Below are 21,547 nucleotides of genomic sequence, written 5' to 3' on the forward strand. Positions count from 1 at the left end.
CCTGATTTCTGTTTTTTTGAGAGTCATGCCAAGTTCTTTCTCCACATCATGCATAATTTTATATATCTGTCACAACCCCTTTTCTCCAGATGTGTACTTTAGCCATCAAAAGTAGCTGTATTGTGTGTGTGTGGAAGGGATGATCTGGACTGGAGTCTCAGTGCTACAGAAAAGGAGTGTTTCTTCCTATTCTGTTTTCCAAATCAGGAGCAGCCCTCCAGATTGCTTGGAGTTCCAATTGGAAAAATAGACGGGTACCCTCTGTTCTGCCTGTCTCTTTTCCCTACCAGGGCTTAAAGCAGCCCGGGACACATTTCTGATTATAAAAATGGCACAGGAAAGAACCAAAGACATATTGAGCCCTTCAGAGTTGCTTTTGAAGACCAAAAGACATAGAACTGCCATATCAGTTTGGTGCTTCCTCTGGTGATAAACCTATGTTTAGGTGGTACTACTTCACAATTCAGAGTCAGGCTTACATAATTTAATGTTCCTCCATTAAAAAAATCTTTCCATGTAGAAAACTAGATATCAGGAGGAAGAGTTCTAGCCTAGCCATCTCCTGTACACATTATAAATAGAGGCCTGGCTGCTGCCACTCTTTCCTCATCAGCCTCATGGATGACAGTTGGTAGGTAGAAGATGTGGAGCCCTCATCTGGAGGGGGATTGGTAGGGCAACTTCCCTGTCTGCAGGTTTAATTTAAAAGGATCATGCAGCAGGTGATATGAAAGACCTATCTTTGAGACCTTGGAGAGTCGCTTCCTTTCACAGTAGACAATACTGACCTTGACCAATGGCCTGACTCAGAATAAGTCATCTTCGTGCGTTGTGTCCATGAGTACCTGGCTGTTCTCTGCCTTCCCTGATCAGTGGCAACAATGGCATATTGTTAAAACCTTAACATTTTGTTTTCTAAGGAAATCTTGAGTTGAAAGATCTTCCTTAATGGAATTTAATATTGGCATTTTTAATTTAATATAGGCAGAGGGGGGCAGTCTAAGAGATACAGAGATAGGTTAGGGATCTGTGCATCCTTGCTTTCAACTACCCTGATGCGAAGTGCAGATTGTATTCACAGGGACTTCTTCCTTGCACAACATCTTCCTCTTGTTCCTCTTCTCCATCTAGACACTATGGATGCAGGACCTGCCATCCACTGGCATCTTTAGGCTAGAAAGAATCCTATCTCTTTCCTTTCCTATCCTGAATGGAGTTTCTTTTCTAAAGCTTAACCAAGGCTCTGAGTGTTAGTTTTTGGTTTTTTTTGTCTATGAACACAGTCTGCCCCTTGGGCTCACAGACACACTCTTCTCTGCATACTATGCAACTCTGCTAACAATTATACTTATTTATTATACTGGACAAGTTTGGGTTTCCAAAGCAACCATGTGGTGGAAGAATTTGAATTGTGGCTGTGACACTGTGGCAAGAGGAGTGTAACAACTCCCCCGTGAACATGTGTTGTTTTCTCCCATGCAGCTGTTAGTCCTCATGAGGAAGAAAAAAGCCTGGTTTCTTTCCCTGGCTGGCCTAATATGTCCTTGTGGTAACTGATTTCTGTCCAGGAAATGGCACCAAATGACCTACTCTGTCCAAGCACCTGATCCAAACTGCCACCATCCCGCTGCCTCTTTTAAGAAAATTCTCTTGTGTCTGGTGGTGCCTTCAACTTAACCATCAATATATCAAAACAGTACATTGTCCCTGACAATAATCATAATAATTGAGCCAGGATGGTGTAGTAATTACAGTGTTGGACTAGGACATGTTCAAATCACTACTCTGCCATGGAAGCTCACTAGGTGACCGTGGGCCCATTCTCTTTCAGTGTAAACTGTCTCACGAGGTTGTTGTTATAAGGATAGAAAGCAGGAGGGGAGACTAGTGTTGTAACTTGTAAGCCATTTTGGTTCCCCATTGGGGAGAAAAACAGAATATAAATACCTAAACAAATTATTTGATTGTGTTAAGATTATGTTAAGTCTGATTCACTTATCTGTTTTGCTTTCATTATCTTCAGAGAGATGGTAGTTTGTCTTAAGTTAATTTGGCAAGATTTATAGAAAATGTACAGTACGACCCCTGGTGGTTTTTTCATGGCAAGAGACTAACAGAGGTGGTTTGCCATTACTTGCCTCTGCAGTCCTGGTCTTCCTTGGAGGACTCCCATCCAACTACTGCCATTGAATTCCATTGAAGCCTTCTCTGGAATGCTCCGCTGAGAATGCTCTCAGTGTGGGATAGGACGTGGGAAGCTCTTTAAAAATAGACTGTATTTTCTTGCTTTGTTGTGGCTTTTAGCATTCAAGTATAGGTGTAGACAATGCAAAAAAATCTTTTTAAAGAATCAAGTTTGAAATTTTCCTTACAGTTGATTTGTGTGACCAATAAATCGGATTATCGTGTGATAGTTTGGCAGAGTACAAAACAGCTGTCACATATTAGCAATCTCAGAGCCTTTCCCACCATGTGTGACAGGAGTCTTTGCTGTTGGGAAGCAAACAGATTATCTCTTTCAGGCTGCCAAGAGCCTGTATTTTAAAAAAACAACAACAAATTGTCTAAGCACATACCATTATCCTTTTTTTAAAAAAGGGAAATTTGGGGGGAAACTAGTGAGTCTTGAGGTAACTGTAGAAACTGTCATCAAAAGGATGGGGTGAGTTAGTTGATAGACTAGAACTGTGGTACTTAATTGTTCCTTTGTACAGTCTAGTGCTTCAGTCTTGCTGTCCTAGAACTGCCTAACCCAGTACACTCCATGGCTGTCTTATCAGGCACTGTATCCCATTCCACCCCCACCCCTGTCCTTGAGGCTAAGCGGAGTTCATGATTTGCTTGTGATTTAGATCAGGAAATCAGCCCAAAAGAGAATGGTTAACTCCTCCATTCCCTATTGCTGTTTCAGCACTCATATTCAGTCTCCCCCAAGCAGGTATGTCACATATCTTCAGTATAACATGCAGTCTTGGCTCTTAGGTTCCCCAGAAGACTTCACCTGACTTTTCAGAGGTATATACCAGCATTCCTCTATTGCTGCAAAACAACCAAGAGTCTTTTGTTACTTAAAGATGAAGGGCTGGATCCTATGGTTGTGTGAGTGGGAGGCATTTATGGAGGTGGATCTTCCTCGCCTTCCCTTCCCACAGCAGCCCCCAGAGGGTATTGCTGAGGCTTGTGGGATCTTTGTGGATCAAAAGCCACTATAGGCAAGGGGCTGTGGTGAGGAGGGGGAACTGGGTAATATTATCCCCACGTTGGTCTTCTGTTAGCAAAGGAAGTGTAGTGAAACAAACTTTCTGTTAACACAAGGGTGGGGGATTAACACAAGGGTGGGGGAGCTTTCACCTGATTCCCTCTCCACTGCAGCTTCTTCTGCTCCTGGTTGCTTTTTGTCTTGAGGGGGGGGGTCCTGTGATTCTCAGCAATCTCTTTTTAGGGCTCACAGTGGGCTACTGGGGGAAGGAGAAGATGGAGAAAGATATGCAAGCTCTTCCATTTGTACAATCATAGGATGCAGCCCTAAAGTTTTTATTGTGGTATTAATAGTTGTAGGACAGAACCTACTTTATCTGATGAAGCAGATAAAGTGTTTAGATTTTGCACACAGGTTTTCCTGTGATTTTTAGGGGGGGGATCTGTAATAGGCAAGAGTGCAGTGAAAAAATTTACTTCTGCTTTTGACATTGTCTCTCTGTTGGACACATGGAATGCATATCTCATTCTCTCATGTGTCCGGGGTCTGGGTCCCAGCCCCCAGACTTGGTAGGAGGGAACAGCGGGTCAGCCGGGCTGACGGGCAAACAGAGGGGGCAGCCAGCAGACAGCAGGTCAACTGGTCAGCCAGCTGACAGCAGGTCAACCGGTCTGACTGGCAGGCAGAGGGGGCAGCTGGGGGACAGCAGGTCAACCCCTCCCACAGGCAAATGGAGCCAGAACCTGCCGGTGCCAGGGGCAAGGGGCAAAAGCCCAGGGCCTCAGGAGGCAGGGGGAGACAGAGAGAGGCCAGCGAGTCCCACTCCCCTAGGGAGGGAAAGGGGGCTAGGCAAGGCGGAAGGGGGCAAGGGCAGAGGGATTGGGAGCCCAGCAGTCACCCACCCAAAGACCTTACCTGAGGAGGAGAAGCAGCAGCAGCCCCAACAACCCAAAGCCATGCCCCAGCTAGAAAATAGTAGCCTGGCCCAGGAGTTGCCAAAAGCCAAGCCACTCCAGGTGGGGCTATTGGAGGCACTCTGCAGGAAGCCCTGGGCAACCAGCCAAGGAGCCGCAGCTGGACCCACCTTCAGCCATCAGCTCTGCCAGGGAGGCTGGGCTGCTAGCCAGGGGACTGCAGCTGGACATGCCTTCAGCAATCAGCCAAGGCAGGGAGGCTGGGCAGCCAGAGAACAAGGCACAGCTGGTGCTGGTCAGTGGGGCCAGATCAGCTACCCCAGCTGCAACTGCTTGGTGCAGCCCAAGGCCAGGCTGGAAGAGGGGTGGGGCAGTAGAAGGAAGCCCTATAAAAGCTGGCTGGGAAGAGCCCTGTGGTGGTGGGTGTGAGTGAGGAGTGATGATGTGGAGTGAGAGCAGTAAGATGCAAGGGTGGAGGTTTGGAGGAGAGTTCTGGAAGGAGGAGATGAAGGAGGACGCAGAGGGTAAGCAGGCCAGGTTGAGCAGGCCAGCGAGTGGACTGAGAGGGAGTCTGGGTGAGGTATACCGCCCCTCCTTCCACAGAGCAGGGTCCTGCAGAATCCCTGGCCCCCCTGTGACGTCAGGAGCAGACCGCCCAGTGCCACGCCCAGCGGCAGCGGCGGCAAGCCCTGACATCATGCATGGTTTTGAACTGAAATGAGAGCTGTAAATACAAAACTATGTTTCTAATATTATGCTCGCCTTTTTTACTTCCTTTAATTTCAAATTCGACTCAGCATGGGAGCGCTCAGAATAGCAACTGAGATTTGTATTTATTTATGTTTAGAGAATTTCTAGGCTGCCTTTCCATTCAAAGAATGCTCAAGGCAGCTTATAGAAAATATAATTGCATAATTAGAAACTAAGACAAATTAACAATAAAACACTGCCATGCCAAAAGTAATATCCCACGTGCCCAATTCATGAGCATCTTTATTATATCTCAAACAATTGCATAAATGGGTTGACAGCTGTTCTGGCAAGTTGAGAAATGAGCTACTCACCTACAGAGCTATTCTCAGGATTTAGCTAGGGCAAGACATTCTGATGAGGAGTTGATGTAGCCAGCATGTTGTAGCAGTTAGGGGACTGGACTAGGATCTTGAAGATGCCGGTTCAAATCTCTATGCTGCCATGAAACTTACCAAGTGGTCTTAGGCCAGTCAGTCTCTTGCAGCTTTACTTACAGGGTGGTTAAGTTTAAATGGAGGCGAGGAGAATGATGTAAACTCTCTTGAACTGCTCAGAGAAGTTGCATAATAAACATGTACATGAATGGGGGGAGTCAACTGTAACCTAGTACACATCTGCTGAAATAATTTCTTAAAAAAACATGTTATGGATTAAGGAATTTTAGGGCAGATCATGACATTTGAACTCTACAGGCCAGAAGATGGCCCCGAAACTATCTTCAGGGGAATTTTTCAGCACTGGCTGCTCTACTGAAGAAGTTGTGCATGTTAGCCATAGAACGGTTGCATGTTGCAAATAATTCTGGGGCATGTTCTATGTGCACACTCACTTCCTGCAGTGTGCTGTTGGGCCTCACCCTTGCTTCATGCGAACTGAAAGGGCTCCCCAGAATACACTTAGTGCTGCTCTCTTTCTACTGTAGGTTGCAAGGGGAAGGTAAGCGGAGTTGGGTGAGCTGTTTTTTGTGGGAGCTTGCCTTCTGTTTCTGATCTGTCATTAAAGAACTCTGGATAAACTTTCAAGGAAGGCCAGAGTTCTCTAGAGCACAGTCTGAAAACTACCTTCAACTGTAGCTAGTAGCTTAAACTGATGCTATTAACCAGTGGGTTAGAAAGAATAACTGGCACAGGCCTCTTTGTTGAAAGGTGTTGAAGAGTGGTAAGAGAATATAAGTTGGATCCCACAGAACACATCTATTAAGCAGTAATGCTTTCCTCTGGAACCAAGAGCCTTCCCCAATGCAAGAAGTCCTTCTGGGTCTCTCATGTCAGAGGAGGGCTCTTCATGCCAGGGGAATTCCTCTGCAGTATCCAACCCATGTTTTTGTCAAGTTTTGTCTAGCAAAAAGAAGAAAACTGCAGAGCTGATCACTCTCTACAGTGTCTTTTGCATGCTTGCTTGGCTTTTCTGTAAATCTGTGTGCCTGGCATTTTAGCACGTTTGTTTTTTATTACATAGAGCTTTACTTGAGAGCCATTTATATAAAAAAATTACTTTATCTGTTTATAGGTTGTCAGTACTCCTCATAAATATCCATCCGTCCACCCCGAGACCCGCCATTGGACAGCTCTGACATTTGCTGTGTTGCATGGACATATTCCTGTAGTTCAGGTATTGCTGTATTTCCCTTTGCTCCATCCCATGTTTTATTTGTCATCTTTAGGTTTGAATTGGCACTCCAACCCATAATTGGCAGCATTCTCATATTGGTTACTCTTTGCTTTTTCTTGGTTTGCTATGTTTATATATAATACTGCTATTATATATATCTACAGTTAAGCCAATATGAAACTTAAATAGGGTAATTTTACAATGAAGTCACACCAGTAAAGTCCGATCAACTCTCTCTGTTTCTTCTTGGCCGTGTCTTTTATGTCTCTGTTTGTTTGTAACTTTTTCCTAATATCAGTGAAAATAATGTTAACTCTTTTCTCCTCATCTATTTTCTTGTGTTCTACAGCAAAAAGACAAAACTAAATACCTTCACTTGTGCCATAAAAAGCAGGGATGAATAATGCTGTATGAGTCCAGTGAATGAACAGAAAGACATTTTTCTCTGAAAATGCTAGAATTTAGGGTTGTCCAGTGAAATTGATTGGCCTACTGCTTAATGAACTAGTTGACTGAAGCAGTTTTAAACTAGTTTCTAAAAGTGGTTTCTAAACAGTAAACTATGTGAACCCATACGTTTGATTTTTCCTTGAAATATAACTTGATCTGTTACGACAATGACCTGTTTATAAGCCTAAATGAGAGAAGAGCATGCCAGTCTCCTGGCACTGGCAAATAGACAAGCAAAAAGGTGGCTCTTTCACTGTGGTGTATCAACAACTGAATCCAAAAAAGACAAAGAATATTTGAAGGCAGAATCAGATCTTTTCGACTAACACATGGTTCCAGCCTCACAAAGAAAAAATAAAACTCTCTTGGGGTGCCATTTGCAGTGGGAAGTCAGCAGGTGGAGAAAGAGTTAAGCCCCCCTCCCCAACTACCGATTACCTCTGCATGTATCTCCAGTGTTAGTATTAAAGAAGGTAACAAAGTGCTGGAACCCTGTCTTTCTTTTATAACACACTGTTCTGCTCAATTGTTCAATGAAATCCCTGGGATTTAAGTGTGCAGAGAAGTCATGTCCCACTGAAGGCCTGTTCACCTATTTTGTTGTCCTGTGGATAGCACCAGTGATGCTCTGAATTGGGCAAGGCCCACATAAGTTTAAACAACTGGATTCTTCTGCAGCAAACTTGGAAACAGAGGTTTCTGTTGCAAAGTAAAATGGGAAAGTAAAATGGGAATTGGCTCTTACTTTACATTGGAGCTTTTTACAAGCCTGGATTCTATGTGCCCAAGGTGAAGTTGCTATCTGATCACTCCATCACTGCTCAGACTGTAACTCAGCACATCACTGGTCAGCCCACTTTGGGATTGCTCACGACAGTGCTTGAGTTACAGTTTGTGCCTGTGATGCCAATGCTTCACTGATGACTCCCTTACAGGCAATAGAGCATGTGAACTGTCAATCACTTTTTGAAGTCTTCTTGATACTTCCATGCTACCCTATAAGTAATCACGTTAATGCTTTTCACACATAACTCCATTCATCATGCAAGTCAAATAGGAGGCCGCGTGGTAAAAGGAGGAATTAGAGAGGCACCATTCCCGGTAAACCTCAGAAGGGGCAGTTGTCTCATGGGTGCTGTGTAAGAGCCTCCTGTGCCAAGAAAAATCAGCAGAAGGGCCATAAGGAGGTCCATTGGAGACTAGCTGAATCAAACTTCAAGCCAACTGATAATGTCATTTTGGATTTAAACTCTACATTGGGCTGCCTGAAGACAGCCTGGAAACTATGATTGGTTGAGAATGCGGCAGACCAACTGTTGTCAGAAACTAGCTGACGGGAACACATCTCTCCTATTATAAAACAGATTCATGAGCTGCCAGTTTGTTTCCAAGTTGAATTCACGGTGCTGGTTATTACCTTTAAAGCCCTTCAAGGTTTAGGACATGCATATCTGAAGGACTGTCTCTCCCCATAAGTCCTTGTACACCAACCACAGCCTTCTGGTTGCCACATTCCTCTTGTTCATTTGAGGTGGCCTGCTTGGCCCACTATTCTTTTATACAGCAGCTCCCACCACATGGAACAAGCTCCCTGAGAAGCTGAGAGCATCATGGTCATCAGAAGTTTTTAGGAGACACTGCAAGGCCATTTTATTTGTGAAGGCTTTAATGGGGCTGAGCTGCAGACATTTTCTTGGGGAGTTTATGGGTTTTTTATTTTATATGTTTTTACTCTTGGAATGGTAAGCTGCCTTGAGCTAAAAGGAAAAGTGAGGTATAAACAACCAGATCAGCATCCCTAAATAGCACATTTCCTTTATAGCTGTTGCTGGATGCAGGAGCCAAAGTAGAAGGTTCTTTGGAACAAGGAGATGAAAACTATTCTGAAACTCCTTTGCAACTTGCAGCAGCTGCTGGTAAGGATTTTCATACAGACGTATTCCTTTGCTAAGAAAATGTGATTTAAGGAAGCCAAAAGCATAGTTTTTTTAAAAAAAACTGCCCTAATTGTGATTGTTCTACAGGTAATTTTGAGCTGGTTAGCTTGCTTTTGGAACGAGGTGCTGACCCTATGATTGGAACCATGTATCGGAATGGAATTTCCATGACTCCTCAAGGTGATATGAACTCCTTCAGCCAAGCCGCTGCCCATGGACACAGGTAAACAGCACTAACTAAGTGGGTTGTAGGATCAGTTCTACTGCAATGGGGTTAAGCAATGCAAAATGTATGAACAAATCCTCAGGTACAAAAGTATCTACAGAGTTGACCTTGTACCGCAAAAAAAAAAAGGCTTTAAAACAAGCATTAGATAAAGGGTTACACAGATTCATGGAGAATAAGATCATCAACAGTTATTAACTAAGATAGTGAATGGAACTGTCATGTTCAGCAACAACATATCCACAAAAGCCTGTGGGCAAGCAGCAGCAGTGATTTTTATTTCCAACTTGTAATCTCCCCAAACTATCTGACTAGTCACTCCTGGGCAAATGTACTGGACTAGATGGATCTGGAGTCTGTTCCAGCAGTGTTCTTATGTTCTTTTAATAAAACGTCTGCTGAAGGCAGAATGCATATTCCATCTATCTATCTTCTGTAAATAAAAGTGAAGACATTGCTCATGATCTCATAATTCATACATGCTCCTGAACCAGGTTTCCTCCTTAAATTTCAAAGCAGCAACTCCTAGCATCATAATATTAGGCTTGGAGGAGGAGTGGAAACCTGGGGTACTTCCCATTGGCAAAGGCACAGTGGGTTATGGACTCTAGGCTTTTGCAGAACAGAAGAATCTCAAACATGCCTCCAATTTACAGTTAAGTAGCTTGTCAATAGAGCCAAACATTAGGAATGGACAATGAGATCCAGGAATGATTTCAAGGAGCTCTGCAGGATTCAGTCTTAAAGAACAGGCAGAACTCCAACTGAATGCAAGACCTTTCAACTTTGGGGAAAGCAGCTGAAACCACCAGAACCATAAAGAACTATCAGACTGGGCAATCCAAATAAGGGCATGAATAACACGAGGAGGAGAGTGAAGAAAGATTGAAAAAATGGATGAGTAATAAAAAATAAAGTCACTTTAATATAGCGGAAATGGTAGGAATAAGCATGTCAGATGCACATGTCTCATGCATGTGTGTGGGAGAGAAAGTTCTAGGTCTGGTTCACACCTGCATGTGTTTCAGTAGGATATTCAACACTAAATGACTGACAACTGAATGTGTAAACTGTGTCTACCAAAAAGTATTAAATCTGAAGTTGACATTGAGAGATAGGAAAGTTCTGGTATGTGAAGTGAAATCTGTAACGCATAAATACGTGTAAGACAACGTATGTGATAACGGGGGCAAGGCCTGTGTATGTACCGTTTGAATAGGCATAGGTTCTGCACCCATGTTACGGAGCGCATATGTCTGGGATGATGGCGAAGCACGTACACTAACAGGGAACTCCTAAACAAGTTATTCCAATCTAAGCCCATTTATTTCAGTGGTCTTAGACTGGATTAACTTAATCCTAGATGGGCCAGGGCCAGTGTGCTTTACCCTTTTCCTCCCCTATGTGCGTTATCCTGTATTCTTCTGTGTTGTGAATGCATGTGAATCATTCATGTATGTCAATACATACGTGAACCATCTCCTGGAGAAAGAGGGAGAATTTCTTCATCTGTGCAAGGTGTACAGGAGGTTAGTCTGTAGAAGAGCCAGTTGAAAGTCTAACATCCTTGATTCGCAGAAGCAAAAACTTGAAAAGTTCTTTCTCATTGTCACCAATCCATCTTTTCTCTTTTACTCCCTGAACTTTAATTTCAGTATTTGATAATTACAACTTCCACTCCCTCCCTGAAAACCACCTGAGTGCTTTATTCTCTCAGGGGCTAATCTGACACGACATTAAAGAAATAGCTCAGCTGTCAAAACTTATGAGTTTATACATCTGTGCTACACATGTGCCCTCTTTGTACTCAGCAGACAATAGAATTGCATGGCACATGGTCAACTTTTGGGCCCTCTCACAACTCCTGTCTACAGAGAAAACTAGGAATTTACAGGAATTCAAATTATTTGTCTAATAGTCAATAATACACTGAATGCTAACCAGAAAACAGGAAATCAACAGCTTTACCTGTACTATGAAATAAAAATTTGCTACAGCCTCACACTGTCTCAAAGCAAAGGCTGGCATAACATTTGCAGACTTTAAGGAGCAGTTCAAAGTACTCTCATGACATTTGGTGAATATATGCCTTTCTTCTTCCAGGCATTTGCTCTGAATAAAAGATTCCTGCAAGTGTGCAGTAAAACCTGTCCATGAGCAATGCCAGCTGGTTAGCACCTGTATTGTCACCTCCCTCAACCACACAACAGTTTGCAAGAGTTCTTAAGATGTTTTAGTTTTTTAAAAAAAATAAACAAAGGATGAATGTATAAATAAATAAATAAATACATGTTGTGCTTTAAACAAAAGGCAGCCCTCTTGAAGCAAAGAAGTGGCAAAACTGATGGAAAACTCAGAGCCAAGCTACAAGTGATGCCTGACACAGGTTGGACACTTGTCAGCTTCCCTCAAGTTTTGATGGGAAATGTAGGCATCCTGGTCTTGCAGCTGTAATGGAGAGCCAAGCTGTAAAACCAGGACGCCTACATTTCCCATCAAAACTTGAGGTAAGCTGACAAGTGTCCAACCTGTGTAAGGCATCACTTGTAGCTTGGCTCTCAGTATTCAGCTCAATACATCTATCATGTAAATTGCAACCCAGCAGTAAGCTAGATTCATGCACAGACTGAAGAATATGCTGTGGCATCTCTTTAAATACTATGTCCATCTTTACCCCCTAAGATCTCTGGATTATGTTATCATCTGGGTCAGCAAAGTTTACACTGTATGACATAATGTAACCATCATCTTGATCAACAGATGATGTATCTTCTTCCATGCCCGCTATGCACACACAGAGACACAATTTTTAGCCCATTTGCTCTGGATACATTGCTTATTCTATCCCCCACAGGACTGAACATGTGCAGCTAGCAAGATCTAAGCATATAAGGTAGGTGGGAGGTAAGGGAGTAGATGCGCACTGGATTTGATTGATTGCTTCTAATAGTACATCAATTAGGAGTGACTCCATTGAACTTTAATGGCATCACACAGGTGTAAAGACTGTTGATGATCAGAATATGGAGTCTCTGCTTTCGATGATGGACCTTGCAGCTGCAGGCCCAAATTAATGATACTGTGCAAAAAAAAATATTATAAAGCATTGCTTGAAAGCTGGTTTGCTAGATATAGTTAGATGAACTAACTTGATTAAGCATCCACTAGACGATTTATAGCTCTGGCTTCAATGTTAACAGTTCCAATCTGGTGGCTTTCCCCCTTTTCTCTCTCTTTTTGCCTCGTGATTGACAGAAATGTTTTTCGTAAGCTGCTTGCTCAGCCAGAAAAGGAAAAAAGTGACATCCTGTCCCTGGAGGAGATACTGGCTGAGGGAACTGACCTGGCAGATGGTGCTCCAGCTCCTTTATGTGCCAGCCGCAATAGCAAGGCCAAGCTGAAAGCTCTGAAAGAAGCTATGTATCACAGTGCCGAACATGGTTACGTGGATGTGACCATCGACATCAGGAGCATAGGTCAGTCGTAGTTTCCTGTGTACTTTCTCAAGAAAAAAGGCTGTCCGGAAGTGTGGTTCAATGGGAGGGGTCTCTGTCAGTCATACTGACAATTTCTCATTTGTTCCTGATTTCTTTTCAAGGCAAAAAGAGAAAAATCCAAGCAACTTTTAAATGTTGTCTGGGAATGCAGAAGAGGATTTAAATTTTGAAATGAAACTTAGCAACTCCACTAAAGTTTTCCAATTCCGTTCCCTCTTGGAAATCAGTTATTTTGGGAGTCCTTTCCTGTATTTGAACCTGGCAATGTTAATTTTCAGAACTGAATTAATCGATATGCTAAATATGCTGTATAGTGGGGGCCTGATCCTGTTGAAGCACCTGCTCAAATGATGATGTCATAAGCGCCGCTGGCTCTTTTTCTCTTATTTGTGTGAATTTTCTCTTTGCCTCTCCTATGACTAGTGCACATTTGTGACTGCAAATGTGTCACAGACACAAATAATAACACAAGAATGGATTTAAGTAGGCGTTCCTGCCTGTCATATCAAGTGGTAGACTGTGGTGTTTGCTCATAAATAGTGCAGAAGTCTCCATAGTACTGCAAAGTGGAATCCTTTCTTAAAACTGCTGATTTGGGGAAGTACCAGTTTTACTTTGGCGCAGGGGAGGAATGTCTCCCTTTCCCTGCTGAATGAAATCGACTAAATGAGGGGTGCTTTAAAAGCTCTTTGCTGGAACCCTGGAAACTCCCCCCCCCCCAAATACACACACAAGGCTAAACAGCTATTTAAAAACAGACAAGAAAAGGTGAGTAGACAAAACAGAAAGAATACTGAATTCTCGGCATGGCCAAATCTGGGGGTACTTAAATCTGGAAATTGGAACTATAAACAGACAAGACTGATCTTTCTACAAATTTAAGAAAATCCCCGGCTTTGCTGAAAAATCTGAAATCTAAAACACAAAGGACTCAAGGAAGGATCAAACTCCACCCCCAGAATAATAAAAGCAGAACCAGTAGCTTTAAGAAACAAATGACCTCTGTGGCAGTTGCTGGCTACCTCAGCAGTATTGCTAGGTGAAGCCTTGGTTTCTGTCAGCCAGGACAAGGGGAGGGGTCCTTTCCAAGGCTGCTTTGGCCTCTGAAGGAGGACTTCTTGGGGCCAGGCATGGCAGCAGCCACCAGGTGACTTGCTGCCACCAAACTTATATGACTCATCCAGGCCTGGTTGCTGCAGCAGCCACTCACAAAAGCCAGCATGGTGTAGTGGTTAGAATTCAGACTAGGATCTGGGGGACCCAGGTGCAAATCTCCAGTCTGCCTTGGAAGCTCATTGGGTGATCTTGGGCCAGTCATATACTCTCAGTCTAACTTGCCTCACAGGGTTATTGTGAGGAGAAAATGGAGGCGCGTGAAGTAAATTGCTTTGAGTACCCATTAGGGAGAAAGGTAGATTATAAATGAAGTCAATAAATAATAAATGTAGCTGAAGATGAGGGGATTAAATAAAACATAGATGGGTGAGTGGGAGGCAAGGGTAGAAGGAAGCAGAGAAAGGTGAAAATATGGCAAGAGGTTGGGGAAAAGGAAGTAGTGTGAGAAGGGAGATACAAGGGGAAATGAGATGCCCTACGCATGTCGTTGTGGGTTCCCCACCATGCAGCTGGGCCTAGCCTGGTAGCCCGCACTACACACCTCAACCAGACTTTTCCCAGGGAAAAGCCAAGGGGAGGGAAGGAGGAAAAACTGAAGGGGGGCATGGAGATACAAGTAAGTTAGCTGGTGGATGAGAAAGAGAGAAGGAGGAGACTCCATGGGGGCTTTCAGGGAAGGGAAAGAGGAAATAGTGGGGGAAGAGAAAGTATGATTCTCCCCTCACCCCCCAAGCCCTTGCAGATCTCCTGCTTGTGTACTTTCTTTCTAACACATCTCAAGGGGAGTTATTTTTTTTGAAGAGACAAAGATTAATAAAGCTGTGATTAATATTAAAATATAATGTTTTAAAACTCTGTTATAAAATTGATGTGTATTAATAGATGAATGCCTCTCAGAAACTGTAATTATTTATGGGATGGATTTGAGATATTAATATAGACCAAACGATGCTAAGTTTAAGTCTTTTTAATGTCATATTCTTAATCATCAAAATATATCAGTGGCAAATATAATAGATCTTAATTATATTACATTTTTATCCCATCCATCCCTCAAGGACTTCTTTCCCTATTTTATCCTCACAGCTTCCCACTGTGGTAGGTTAGATTAAGAGAGTGTGACTGGCTGAAGGTCATCCTGTAAGCTTCTATGGTAGAGTAGCAATTTGAACTTGGGTCTTCCCAGTTTTATGACTTGGTCCTATGACTCCCTTCTGCCAAGACTTCCTCCAACAGAGAAAGACTTCCTTCAACAGAGAAAGACTTTTCTCCATCAGGGGAAGCCTTCCTCCATCAGTCTTCTCCATTTCAGAAACCAAATGTACTTCAGAAAAATACAGGGATCTAAAGCTGGTTGAGATTTTGAGAAAAGTGTGATTGTAGCAGAGGAGATGGTATATATGGGATGGGAATCCAGACTGTTTTCCAGGATAGGTGGAGGAGCTATTGTATTAATGGATGTTCAAGAGAGATGGAAATCTTTACATTTTTTTCTTAAATTTTAAATAGGTGTCCCATGGACACTTCACACATGGCTGGAGTCCTTGCGAACAGCCTTCCAGCAGCACAGAAGGCCTCTCATCCAGTGCTTATTGAAAGAATTTAAATCGATTCAGGAGGAAGAATACACTGAAGAACTCGTCATACAAGGGTTGCCTTTGATGTTTGAGATATTGAAAGCAAGCAAGGTATGTATGAAACGACATGCTATAAAACTCGCCTCAAAGTTCAGATACTGTCTAGCTCTTTGCTGTTCACCTGTGTGTGTGTACATTTGGCATTTTTCCCTTCTTGTTTCCAGATTTGCAGCATACAGGGTGAGGGTTTTGTTTGTTTGTTTTAAAGGAGACAGCTGACAACCTCCCTTCACTGCAAGGACAGCTTAATAGTGACACTGACAGCGAGCAAGTGAAAAAATAGAAGCCAAAGCCTTGCGAATTGTTCAGGGCAGGGGTAGGCTGAAAAGTAAGATAGCTGAGAGAATAGTGTTATCCAGATGATTATTTAGAACAGCACAAAAAGGCCACTATGCACATATATTTAGAATTTTTTGTGGCAGTTTCCAACTCCCAAGAGTATCCTGAGGTCTGCTACACAGTTGTTATTTTTGCCCTGGCTTGGATGCTGTTGAGAAAATGTGTTTTTTTCTCCCATTTCCCCAAAGCATTGAGGTGTCTCCATGTACCTTCTGACTTTTCTTCAATCTTTTCCAAATCTGCTTTGCTGCAGTGTTTTGGCAAAATTGCAGCCAAGTTAGGGTGGCCCTTGCGTGGATAAGATCCTCTCGGTCCTACCCACATTGGTGTTATTTCCCCTGCCCTAGTTTCCATTGCAGCCATTTCCCTCTGTGAGCATTGAGGGCTTTCATTTAAAAATTGTCAGTTTTCATATCCTTATGCTATTATAATGAGCTGTCTATCAGGTTCTCTGAATTCCCACCTTCCACTTTAAAACCTGCCGTGTGGCAGACCACTGCTGCTGCACTATATCGGCAGCCACGGCAGCAGCAGGGAAACTTCACAGTCTAGTCCCCATGTGGAAAACACCTAACTCTGGATGGGGGAGAGAGTAATGTTATTCCATAGGTTTTATGAAAACACCCATTAGAAGTTTCCTGAATTTTTTTTTTCATGTTGAATCTCCTTAGATGAAGCCAGGATGGTTTCCTTTTGAAATACAGTCATGTGGCACAGTATAAAGATGTTGCTAATGGAGATATACAGTTGCCAAAATATGATGCTCGAGGGCAGGTTGTTGGAAGATTTGATTCAGAATTTTTTAGGGGAATAAATTTAAGTACATATAATTTATCAACTCTAAACTTTATTTGCCATTTGAAGAACATTACATACATGATAACTTAGATAGATGTAAGAAGGCTGTACTAGGTATTCTTTCATGGGTTACCCCCCACTCACGATGTGCATCACAGGTTTTCATTGCTTGAATCACTTTTCAAAACTGGAAGTGAACCCGGCTGATGGGTCAAGTGCTTGAATAACAGCAGAGCAAGGCAAGGCAGGAGAGAGTTAAAGATTTCACTTCCCTCACCTGAGTACTCATTTTCTATTAAAAAATAAAATCCAAGTGGAGCAAACATTGCTGTCTCACTATGTCAAATTTGGCTGCAAGAAAATAAGATGGAAATGAAATGTCTCCATTATATCTTTAGGCATCTGGGAGATGATGAATTGTGCCATGCATTCCATGTTGTCATACTTGGTTGTCAACACATATTGTTTCAATATCTACCAAGAGGCAGAGAATGAAAATATAGTCTCCCCAGCTTCTTGGTATACTATGAATTCCTTGTGTGTTCTGTTTGACACCCTTTATTCCTGACAGTAAAATATATCAAAGTGCATGTTGATATTTGGTGAGAGTCTGCTTTAATTTTACACATTTCCTTATCAGCCATTAATCTAATAATGTAATAGTTTAGCTCAAAGAGTAAGTTGCAACTATTGACTGATGCTAAAAAGTGTGAGTTGATCACACATTTTATTTTGTCTCGTACAGAGGCATTAAAAGAAGCTTTACTAAGAATTGTTCCTGGAAATAACTTTGAACAAAGTTACCAAGGCTGTTTTTCTCAGGCATAGAGCAACCTTTGCTTGCTGACAGAGCTTTGCATATCACACTGGAGTCGTTAATTTTGTCAGAGGCAGGTTCTTGTGCATGCTGGTGACCTTGGCATATAGTGGTACCTGTGATCATTTGTAGTACTTCTGTATCTAAACAGTTCAGAATAACCAGGACCCGAATTCTTCCTACATGTACATCTTGCATTCTCCATATGAGAAGTGAACATCAGGTATAGCAGAGTGGCATGCTACTATCGAGTTGGATCCAGCCAGCTTTTCCTTAGTGAAAAGGGGAGGAGGGATCCCCTTTGACCATCTAAAAAAGGCTGTGCTGAAGACTATTGGACCATGTGGGATGGGGGCTGTAGTATGATGGGGACCTGGGGTGAAAAAGTTGTCTGGACCCAAACATAATGTGCAATTAACAACTGTCACAATGATTGTGTGTAGCAGCATGGATTCATTTGAAGACTAACATCATATCTGGCTAATTTAGATTAGTTTACACTTAAATTCTTATGCACAATATCTCACAAAGGAAATTTCAGCAGTGGATCCGCAAATGCCAACTGTTTTTTTTTTTAAAGAAAAAAGAAGTCAAGACTTGAATTAGAACTCTGGTGCACTGATGTTAGTTGTGTCCTTTTCTAGTCTGATCTCCATGGATTAGATTCTCTTCCTAGATATGAGCCTTCTGTACACAATACAGAACTGAAGAAGTTCTTTCAAAGTAGCTTTGGCATTACTCCCAGTTGCTGCTAAGGGACAATTTGTATATCACTTGTGATGAATTGTGCTGTGTTGTGGAAGTGTCTTAGCATAACTCCAGCTAACATGAAAGCCGATTTTGTCAAACAGTACATTACCTCTAACTGTTTTCTCCAATCTCTTGGGCTTTTCTAGCTTGCAAATGTTGACTAATATTAATGATATTTATATGCCTCTTAATCATGTATTGAGCAGTCTTCCACAGCAGCACTTAATCATATTTCATTCAGTTTATATACTGAATTGTACTAGAGAATCTATAGGAAAAAGAGAAAACCCATAGAAATGGTAAGGGAAATTCTGTCACTCGAGTAGGATTCCTGTGTAGACAGCTTCACAGTGCCCTTCTGCCTGCCTTCCGTGGTTAAATAAATGACTAGCTGTCATTTGCAATGCATAAGTATGTTATCAAGTGAGGTTCCAAGAGTCCATTCTTAAATGACAAGTAAGGCTCAGTGATGCTGTGCTGTTAGAAGAACTGGCCTGTTTCCCCCAGATATCATATACCGTTTGGTTAAGAAGTATATCTTGTCTCAACCAATTGCTTGAATTGCTCCCAGGTGACTAGTTGCTTAATGAGACAATGGAGTTAATAAGCATGGTAGTCTACACTAGTTAATAAGAATGGCTGCCTTGGATTTTAAAAATCTGAATTGAGGAATGGTTCTCTTGTCCAGCACATCCATTTTAATGAACCATATGACTCTGTTCTTGTCTTTGATTTTGAACATACCAAATTTATATACGTTAGAACACAATCTTGGTCAAGTTCCTTTCTTACAAGCAAGCTTCCTGTTCATTTATTAGTTCGGTGAGCTACTCACAGCAACAAATTGGTCTGGTCACTGCTGTTGCTGGTGGTGGCCTGGTATGTCATTGGAAGACACAGGCTTGCATCAGACACAATTAGTGTGCAGAGCCTACCAAGGCCTGCAGGCTTGTGAACAAGAATGCTCTTCTTTTAATGACTTGCCTCGTACTCCCTCCAAGTCTTGGATGGAAAATTTAACATTAATAACATCTTCACAACTTCCTCTTGTTCCTTTAACTTTGTTACTTTGTTGAACCATCATTTGTGAGTTGGGCTCCTGTAATGTCTTTCACAACACCATTCCTGGGTGAAACTTCACAACTAGGCATAATAAACAATGTCTCTCTGCTGAGAAATGGTATTTGTAAGGGATGCAGTGCTCTTGTTGATACATAACCTCTGCCCCTCCTTTCTTCCAGTAATTGATTGAGTAGTGGCTTCTACCACCAAGGCAAGCGACTATCTTTTCTTCAATGTCTTTCCGTTTTGTTCAAATTGGGAGCAGGTCTATATAGGAGCCTAGATATGGGGGGTGGGGTGGGTCAGACATCAAGGCGGGGAGTAGGAGAACTGACAGAAACAACTTTCCATGTCTTATTGATTAAAAAAATATAAATAGTCAAGTCTCGGTGATTTCCAAGGTGTGAGCTGCAAGTTTTGATCAGTTTGGAGCGATTACTTGCAAAGCAATATTTGAAGTACATTCCCTCCTAACTCTTTGCGTGTGGGATCTCCCAAACTCTCCTCATTTCTATTCAAATTAATAATGTTACTTAGGCACACGTGTTTATTGTGAGGAAAAAAATGGAAAAAATTTGTGAGAGGAGAATGATGTAAGCCACTTTGGGTCCCATTTGGGGAGAAAGTCAGGTCATAAATTAAATGAAATGTTGAACTTTTAGAACTACAGTGGTATAGAATGCTTAATATGAGAAAGCTGGATTACACAGTGTGAGATTAGTACAGTTAGTATCAAGGGCAATTTCAGAAAGTAAATAAATATAGCTTTACAAAGACATAACATTAGCAAGAATCCAATACAGTGTTGAAGAAATGCTGAAACAGAACATAAGCAATTCTAGGGCTGACATAGGAACACATATTTAAAGCAACAGATAGTACATAAGGCAACACAGCGGTATGTAAGACAACAAAATGGTAAAATCTATGGGTGAAGTCTGTGGTCCCTAACTCATTAGCGGAGCAACTGAGACCCCTCGCTACAATACAAAAGCCTTTTTGATTCGGTTTTGCATTGTTTGTAAAGCAGGCTGTGCAAACAGGGAAGGGGCTACCACAGAGAAAGCCTGTGTATGGGCTGCTGTTGATTTTGCCCATGTGCCGAGTGGCACCTGCAGGAGACCCTGTTAAGGTGAGCAAAGCTGCCATGGAGGAACATACGGAGGGAGGGAGTCCCGTAGATATGCTGGGCCAAGGCCATGAAGAGCTTTGAATGTGATAACCAATACCTTGAACTGAGCACGGTAACTGATAGTAGCCAATGGAGTGACTGCAGAATGGGTGTGATGTTCATGCTCCTGCTCGCTCCTGATAACAGTTCAGCCACAGCGTTTTGCATCAATTGGAATCTTCTAAACTTAGATGAGAGACCTATGTATAATGCATTACAGTAGTCAAGTTTTGATGTTACCATAGCATAGATCCAGGTGGCCAGGTCCGCCATGTTGACGTAAGAAGCCATCTTCCAGGCTAGAGTGAGGTTGTAGAAAGGTGCTACTGGACCCAGATCTTTCTCTTCCACTACAGACCAACATAGCTACCTGAAACTTAATATGAGAAAGTATTTTATTGGGAAACCCAGAGAGATCTAAAAAAAGAAATACAAGCAATTTAGAAAAGAATCCAGTTTATATTTACATCCAGATAAGGAACACAGTAACAGCATCTTCCTGTATGGATGTTTATGATCTCCTTTCATGGGGGTGAGGGGAACCTTTGCCTATTCCGAAAGGACACTCTTGAGGCAGAACTTTGCTTTAGGATTATTGGCCAATCAGTACCATATATTAGAATAGTTTACATTGGTGTGTCTGGGTTCCCTGCTATGTCTTTCAGTCAGAAGTGAATTTCTGCTCAGTTGCAGCATGTGTGATACCCGATTCAGATCGGATTTGGACTCAAATGATGGAGAAGTTAAGTTTGAAGCGAGACAGACCTGCCAAGTTTCATTATGAGTTACCGAAGGCAAGAAGGGAAGAAAGGAGATAATTACCTAACAGGACATAGATGTTGCTTAATGAGCATGATATGGATGGGCACATCATTCCTTTGACCCCTCGGGCTGGCAGGAAGTGGGTTTGAAAACACAATGGATGTGAGAGAAACTCCATGGGGCACATTAGTTGTCTAAACAGAATGTATTTCTTGCAATCCTGGTCCTAGTTTTAAGTTATTTATAGATAGCATTTCCACATATAACTTTCCTAGGGCTGATCCCCATTTTCAGATGAATAGCATGCTAGAAACCTTCTGGGGTAATTCCACTTCAAATTCCAGGTCTGGCATGCAGAAAACTCTTAACATGTGTAAATGCAGCCCTTTTCTTGGATATTTTAGTTTTCCACAGAGGTTTTATATGGGGCTGCGTTTCAGACGTGAATTCCCTTGCCTGTAATCAGAAGTGGAACAATCTCGAAGGGTCCATAATCTGATTTTTGTTC

General features: G+C 42.3%; 1 protein-coding gene across 3 annotated transcripts in view; it reads left to right on the forward strand.

Moving 5' to 3' along the window:
* The window catches only part of ABTB3 (ankyrin repeat and BTB domain containing 3), a 270,752-nt gene that overhangs the window by 233,815 nt on the left and 15,390 nt on the right, over nucleotides 1-21,547 (forward strand). The window contains exons 7-12 of one of the 3 annotated variants that reach the window (XM_054988430.1): nucleotides 6,376-6,477; nucleotides 8,750-8,843; nucleotides 8,952-9,087; nucleotides 11,945-11,983; nucleotides 12,346-12,566; nucleotides 15,213-15,391. In XM_054988430.1, the coding sequence (XP_054844405.1) occupies nucleotides 6,376-6,477; nucleotides 8,750-8,843; nucleotides 8,952-9,087; nucleotides 11,945-11,983; nucleotides 12,346-12,566; nucleotides 15,213-15,391 (771 nt within the window). The remainder of the gene's footprint in view (nucleotides 1-6,375; nucleotides 6,478-8,749; nucleotides 8,844-8,951; nucleotides 9,088-11,944; nucleotides 11,984-12,345; nucleotides 12,567-15,212; nucleotides 15,392-21,547) is intronic. The other 2 variants (XM_054988429.1, XM_054988431.1) reach the window with 2 other exon arrangements.

The sequence above is a fragment of the Eublepharis macularius genome, chromosome 9 (genome assembly GCF_028583425.1).
Source record: "Eublepharis macularius isolate TG4126 chromosome 9, MPM_Emac_v1.0, whole genome shotgun sequence".
Classification (NCBI taxonomy): Eukaryota; Metazoa; Chordata; class Lepidosauria; order Squamata; family Eublepharidae; genus Eublepharis; species Eublepharis macularius.